At 56.1% G+C, this 7,053-nt stretch overlaps 1 protein-coding gene across 1 annotated transcript in view; it reads right to left on the minus strand.

Moving 5' to 3' along the window:
- Window positions 1-6,497, minus strand: part of LTBP2 (latent transforming growth factor beta binding protein 2) — a gene marked incomplete at its 5' end in the record, with an annotated part of 38,065 nt that extends 31,568 nt beyond the window's left edge. Inside the window, 3 exons of the mRNA XM_082485743.1 lie at window positions 4,094-4,196; window positions 5,821-6,089; window positions 6,455-6,497. Coding sequence (XP_082341869.1) covers window positions 4,094-4,196; window positions 5,821-6,089; window positions 6,455-6,497 — 415 coding nt within the window. The remainder of the gene's footprint in view (window positions 1-4,093; window positions 4,197-5,820; window positions 6,090-6,454) is intronic.
- Window positions 6,498-7,053: the final 556 nt, after the last annotated feature.

The following is a 7,053-nucleotide window of genomic DNA, read 5'->3' on the forward strand; positions in this document are numbered from 1 at the left end:
AGAGCTGTGTGGTCTCAGGGACAGGGAGGAAATGGAAGAGAAGGGCTGTAAACCCCTCTGGGCAGATCACCTTGCCTTGCCTTCAGAAAAAACTCTCCGCTATCAGTTTCCTTTATCCCCACGTGCCTGAGGAGAGCCAAGACTTCAGGGAAACCAGTGTCCAAATCCACACCCTCCCTGGGGTCTGTGTCAACCTGCAGCTTGGGTCTTGTTGGTTTTCGTTTCCACGGACCATCTCTTGACCTTGTTCCAGCATGTTCTTCTCCACATACCACTGTATACCCTAAAATAGTATATGGTCTGGCAGGTAAGCGGGAGTAGCTCTGCCCAGCAGTGTGCCTGCTACTAGCCCCGCATTCTGAGCTTGCCACAGCACAGGACATTGCTTCTGTGTGGCTTCCTCACCAGTACTGCTCAAATACCCCGCCTGTCCTTGGGTTTCCTCCCAGCCACATCCAAGTGTCTCTACATCAGCTGCTTCCTCAGCCTCCAATGCCCTTTTCCCTCTGTCAAGGAAACTTCGAGTTTTACCTTACAGCTCCCATATCCTCCTACCTCTCTGTTCTAGCCTTTCTGTGTATGCTCCAGCACCTCCTCCGAATACTAAAGACCCAGGAGGGTCATTGGATGTCTCCATCTGATTTATCCTACCTTGAAGCGCAGCACATTTCATCCAGTCACCTCCAGCCAGAGCTGAAGGACTGCAGCTGCACAACAGCATGCAGGTGTTCTGCCACTCTCCAGAGCCCTGTCTCTGGCTCATCTCTTTCTTTCACAGGTTGGGTGACAGCCTTTGCCCCAACAGCTCATGGAGCAAGGTCTCGGATCTCCCCTTTCTTTCAGGGCTGACTCTGACATAGCCTGGAGATCCCATCTTCAGCTCTCACTTACATGAGGAACAGCAGACTCCCAGTGACTTCTACTATAGTCTGGTTGAATACCCATCTCTATGCCAACTTCTCTGAAGGGGTCTAACAATATACACCCTCCCAGCAGCAAACCAGACAGTCAAAAGCCTGAACAGAGCCTAAGAAAACCTCTGAGACTAATGTAACGCCCGCTACAGAGAGTCCTGGCCAGGTCAACCCCACCTCTACCTTAATTCTGAACTCAGATTTTAACATAGTCTCCTTAAGATGCAGACAAAGCATTCAAGTGCCTTGGCTTTTCTGATGCTGGGCAAAATACAAAAAATAGTGGGGATTGGTCATGGCAGGTTCACTCGGACAGATGCCTGCCTCCGATTCTTCTTCTCTGATGTCTTTCCTCACACAAACATGTACCAAACATGAAAGCTGCAGTCGACGGAGACATCCGGACATATCCAGACTCTACTAACAATCAGTGTCTCGGGCAGACAGTCAATCCAAACAAGTTCTCCATTTGTCTAGCTCTTGCCTGGCTGCACTTCTGTACATTTGTAAGTGTTTACACTGAACTAGCTTCTGCCATTTCTGTCTCTGGTTGCTGGAATTAAATTCCCAGTGCTGTCAAGTCTGCTCTGGTGCATGCCTCCCCAGGACGCACGAGCATAAGGAGAAGTTCTCTCCAAAGACCACAGTGCCAAGAAGAAAGCTGGAAACACCCACTGGACATGTTATCTCTGTGCACGAGACACGAGGTCACTGAACTACAGCCCAGTGACTTCAAGTGAGCACAACACAGGCCAGCAAGACTGGGAGACAGAAGGGATGTGAGTGTGGGATGTGGTCTACAGACAGGAACGATGTGGAGTGAGTGATGCCTTCACACTGGACAGGCATGGACCTGGGAGCCCTGTCAGAGGAGGCATGGGGCAATGAGAGGTCACAGTGCTCGGTAGTTCTGTTAAGAGCAGTAAGACTACAGAGAAAGGATTGTCTCCCTGGCTCCACTCCGGGGTGAGATCTCCTGTCGGCAAAGACAGCGCACCAGAGAAAAGCATGCCAGTGCCTGGGCTCCTCACTTCACAACAGCCAGGCTCTTTAGGTCTCCTCCATTGAGTGTCTGCCTTACAGCTCCCTTCACTTGCGCTGTGTGGTCTCCTGCATGTGGGGCTTGTTACGGGGCAGTCAATCAGAGGTAGCCAAGGAGGAAGATACTTGCACATGATTAAAGAGGATGAAACCAGCCCCTTCAACTAGCCTGAACTCCTGCCAAAATCAACTAGAGCCATTTGGTCTCCAAGGGGGAACTTTATCACCCAAAGCCAGAGGGACTGAGAATGGGATTTTCTTGCGGCACAGGAAGACGGAAGACCCACAGGGATACATTTTTCATATCCCCATGGAATTACGCTGAAAAAAAGCCAGTCAAGCAGCCGCCCACTCAACAAAAACCTGCAGCAACAACCTCCCTTGAGTTTCAGCTGCTGCTGGGACGCGGGGCATGTGCTGAGCTGTGGAAGTGGGACCTGCTGGCAGCTAGGAGGCATTTCTTAAGTGCCTTTGCTCTACTGGCTAGCTGACTGCAAGGACCACATGGGGGTATTTTGTGCCTGTTTTCAGGTCTTGGAAGCCTGTGATTAGAGACACATTTGGAAGCCTGAAGATCTAAGGCCAGCAGAGCAATCACTGCTGCAGCTCTGGCCGCTGAGTGATAACTGGCATCCTGGCATTGAGAAAGGAGATGCAGAGATTTTGCAGCCATCTGCAGCCTAACCAAAGTGTTAAGCAGACCCCCCTGCTTCCTAATGGGGGGATCACAGAAAGACAGGGCGAGTAACACGGAGACTGCTGTGAGATGGGGAAGAGAACACCATGACTGGGGATGCGAAGGCTGGGGATGAAGAAGAGGGGGCTGAGGCATACGTGGGGCATTTCCTTGTTTGTGCTGAACCTGGCAACCCTGTGGTCACTCACATACGCTTGTGCCCAAGGCTCCCTTGGGGCTGGCACGTGGATGAGGGCAGGCAAGCAGCAGTGAGGCCCGGGGCCATAGCAGAGCCATGCAGAGCAGGAAGATGACAGCAATCAGAGCTCCTCAGATCTGCACTTGGTTCCAGGATGCTGACAACCTCGTCTGTGATTGCAAGGAATTTGGCTCCAGCCTCCCCTACCCCTGCCTGAGGAGGAACCGAATCGAGGGAGGACAACAAGATGCAAACAGCTCTCGGGAGTGTGCATGCAAGCGAGCGGGACAGCCTCTGGGCAGAGCTAGAAGGCACCAACACCACACTTGCTTGCACAAAACCTGACACCTTGAACACTTCCGCTCTCCTCAGGGGTCAAAGTCTCCTGGATCATGGGGTCTGTTTACTTTAGACCTTCAATCCAGTGAAGGCATGCAAATGAGCAGCCAGGCAGTGATGAAAGGGGGAGGACAGGCAGGCAGGGAAGAGGTGAGCAGCCCCCTGCCCGTGTTGCATTAGACAGGTGCACCTTGCCCTGCAGTGGACCTGCTCCGCACCGCCTGCCCACCGGCCTGCCTCCCTCCAGCCACGAGTCCTTCAGCACAGCCTCTCCACCGCAATGCAGGAGGGGGGCTGCGGCACAAAAGGCCATAACCCGTCACGGAGCGCCCCAAGCAACGCGGCCGAGGAATCCCCGTCTACAGCTGGATCAGCCTGTCCAGCCCCGGAGCACAGCAGAAACGGGGCTGGACGCCCGTGCCCCTGGAACGGACTCCGGGTGCACTCCTGCCAATTGTTTGATGTAGTGTTATTTCCAGAGCCCCTGCCAAGCCCGTGTCGGCCCCAGAGCAAGCCCGTAACTCTATAGGGCTGAGTCTGCAGCCTCCTCCACCGATCTAGGACTGCACCTCCTAAAACCACGGCTGCTCTTTCCCTGCTTCTCCCTCCAAGCAGGGCTGGCATGGCGGGAACCACTGGCTGCACCAGGGTTTCACAGGGGCGGTTTGGGGAGAAAGCGCTGAGCTTGGGGCCAGCACCCAAACCAGAGCACTCCTTGGGGCAGCAGCGGAGCAAGCATGGCCCTGTGTGCCTCCATGGACACACTGCCCGACCCCAAGGACCTTGGGCAAAAGAGCGCCACACAGCAGGGGACCCATGGCTCTGCTCCATGCCTCCTTGGCCGTGCGAGGCAGCCCAACCATTTTTGCTTGCCGAGGGTGCCATACCTCGTGTCATGCCATCCCCAGCAGCGGCAGCACTCACCTGGCCGGGGGGGACAGGCCAGGCACCGGTCCACACCCCAGAAGAGCCCCACGCTGCCACAGCAGTCCTCCAGCTTGGTCAGCCCCGGCAGAGGGTTGGTGCACTGCAGAGAGAGGACCAGAGGATCAGGCTTCTGCGGGATGGGGAAGGGACACGTGCCTGTCCGCTACAGCCGGCTGGCACGGTGGCAGCAGAGGTGGCACAGGGGCTGATGGTTTGGTACCAGAGGCTGGCATGGCCCCCCTGGCACAGCTTCTCACTGGGACATAGCAGAACTGGGGATGTGGTTTAAGACAGTAAACAGTTGTGCAGACAGAAAAACACGAGACTCCCTCAACTGCACCCCTCAGAGGGGAAGGGGACATCAAATGGAGCAGGACATGAACCAGAGATGATATCACCAGGCAAAGCCCTCTGATCAGCCCCGTGCCTGGCTGATTAGCCAGCGAAATGGGTGCACCACTCCAGCCCGGCGGGGAGCTTGCGGTCAGGCATTTTCCTCTGCTTAATGAGTCTCTTTTTCCCGCCCCCCTCACCCCCCCCCACCCCCCCCCCCGACACCACACCACCCCCCCCAGCAAGGCCCTCTGGATTACAGGCTTCCCCATTAGAGCGGAGCCGCCACGGCCCACAGGCCAGAGCTGGCCCTTGTCCAGGCGTGCGTGGCCGCCTGCCCAGCGCTTGCATACCGATCGGCTCGGCTGCGGCTGAGCGGGGAGAGGCGAGCGCTCCCCGCCGGGCTCCTCGCCCTTTCCCGGGCACGGCATTACCCTGGCTGGGTGAGGTGCAAGCACAGCAAGGGTACCCCCCGCTGCCCCCCCTCACCCTCCCCCAGAGCATCTCCCGCAGTCTCTCTGGGCATCCATGAGCATCTCCATGTATCATCATTCACTCCCAGGCACAGAGACCCGCTGTCTCCCTGCGGAGGAGTGGGGCTTTTCCAGCCCCAGGGTCTGACCTCATTTATTTTTGTGCTAGGGAACGGCTGAGAACGTATTCTGCTAGGAACGGCTTGGATGAGAGCAACAGAACGGGGAGCAGCCCCCTAGGAAGGGTTGGGGAGCCATGGGGAGGGGGCTGCATCCCAGGCTGCCCAGCCAGAGGTCTCACCGAGTGCCAGCTGCCCCTGGGGGAGCTCACAGGTGTTCCTGTGGGTGCCAAAAACCTCCGATGCTTTTCCAGTGACGCAAGAGAAACATATGGGGAAAGACAAAATAAGAAATTACGATGACTGTGGGACAGGGGTGAGAAAGCCCCTCACGTGCATTTGCTTCCCAAGGCTCGACCAAGCTGCTCGGGAAGGCGTCGTTCCATGGAAATCAGACTTTCATTTATCGTCTGAGAGGGAAAGGAATTTTCCTATGTTTTATACGTTTCCTACAATAATCACAGAGCGTGGCTGTAATTGTTGCTATAAATAGGGCACCCTTTTAAAACGAGACTGTGTGTGAAAGCCATCAAGTCTGGGCTGTGCTGCCCCAGGGCACAGCCTGCTCAGGGCAAGGCAGCGAGGTCTCCCTGTTGGGCCAAAACAAGGCATTTTCTTCCCAAGTACTAACACATTGCTGCCCGTGGCCACAGCACCTGTGTCATGCCCACGCTGATGCTGAAGAGTTTCATGCAATGAAAGGCCACCCTACCTGCCCCATAAGTCAATGCACCCGTACCCCAGAACAAGAAACATATGTCCACACACACTCTCCAATGCTTGACGGGTGACCCCTTACCTGCCCATGGAGAGCCTCCCGAAAGCACCTGCCCAGCAGCCCCGGGGCTCTCTGCTGCTGCTGGCTGCTCTCTGTGGCAATGCTGTTGCCATTCCCATGGGTGTAGGTGTACCAGGGCACGGCAGCCATCTGAGGCACCAGGACAGCCTCCACGCTGTTCTCCTCTGACACCTCTGTGTCACCCCGCACCCTGGCCACCTGGTGAATCTGCACAGTGGCTTCTGGAGGGTGGTTGATGTGGACGTTCACCAGGGAAGGGTTTAGGGAAGCTGGAAGATAAGTTTATACCACAGTTGTGACAATCTGGCAACAATTTGGCACCTGAAGAGCATCAACAAAGTCACATGGGAGGAGAGGTAAATTGACCCCACCAGGAAATCCAGAGGAAGACTGCATCTAAGAGAAAATACTTCTCTGGCCCAAAACCAGGACAAACCTACCAAAAATTCTCCCCAGCAACCTGAGTCCTTCAGAAACTAAGGGAACCACTTTTCTAACAACCGGACCTGAAAAGGCAGGCATATGGAGGTCGTGGCCTCCTCGGGCCTGTTAATGAAGATGTGAGGAGCACCCAAGTAGGAGGACTCAGAAGTATGAGGGAAATGTGGGGGCTGGAGCCCCTGGCCATGCTCACCCAGCTGGTTGGACAAGGGCAGGGTGTACGTCGAATGCTTCATGGAACCACTGGCCAGGGTCTTTGGGGCTCTCCCTCCTTGCTTCTTTTCCAGAGAGGGAGCTGGCAGATGACAAAACTTCCCTGTGGAGTTGGAGGGGCACCAGCACTCATCTCGGCCCACACAGCGCCCTCCGTTCAGGCAGGGGATCTGGCAGAAGTCTGAAAGGCAAAGAGAGGTCTCCTTAGCAGAGAAACTGAGCCACTGCCTCCAGCCAAGGAGTGGCTGGGGGAGACCAGGCAGCTGGATCTGGGCCAGCACTAGCCCGGTGGTGCCCAAGGAGCAGACCCAGCGCCGGGTTGGGGTCAGCACTTGCAGCCTGGAGGTGGCCCAGGGTCCCTGCTGTGCACCACCATCCAGCAGGCAGCAGGTGGAGAAGCTGAGGTCCTCCCTGAGCTCTGCTCAGGGTTGGAGTCACGGGTTGAAGATGATGAGCCCTTCCTTGGGCTCTGGGACCATGGCCAGCCTGGGGTACCCATGCCCTGTGGGGCAACCCCCCAGGGCCAAGGTGGTGTTGCTGGCACTACAGGATCCCTCAGAATGGTGCAGGAGCAACGGC

The sequence above is a fragment of the Vanellus vanellus genome (assembly GCF_965231255.1).
Source record: "Vanellus vanellus genome assembly, chromosome: 6".
Classification (NCBI taxonomy): Eukaryota; Metazoa; Chordata; class Aves; order Charadriiformes; family Charadriidae; genus Vanellus; species Vanellus vanellus.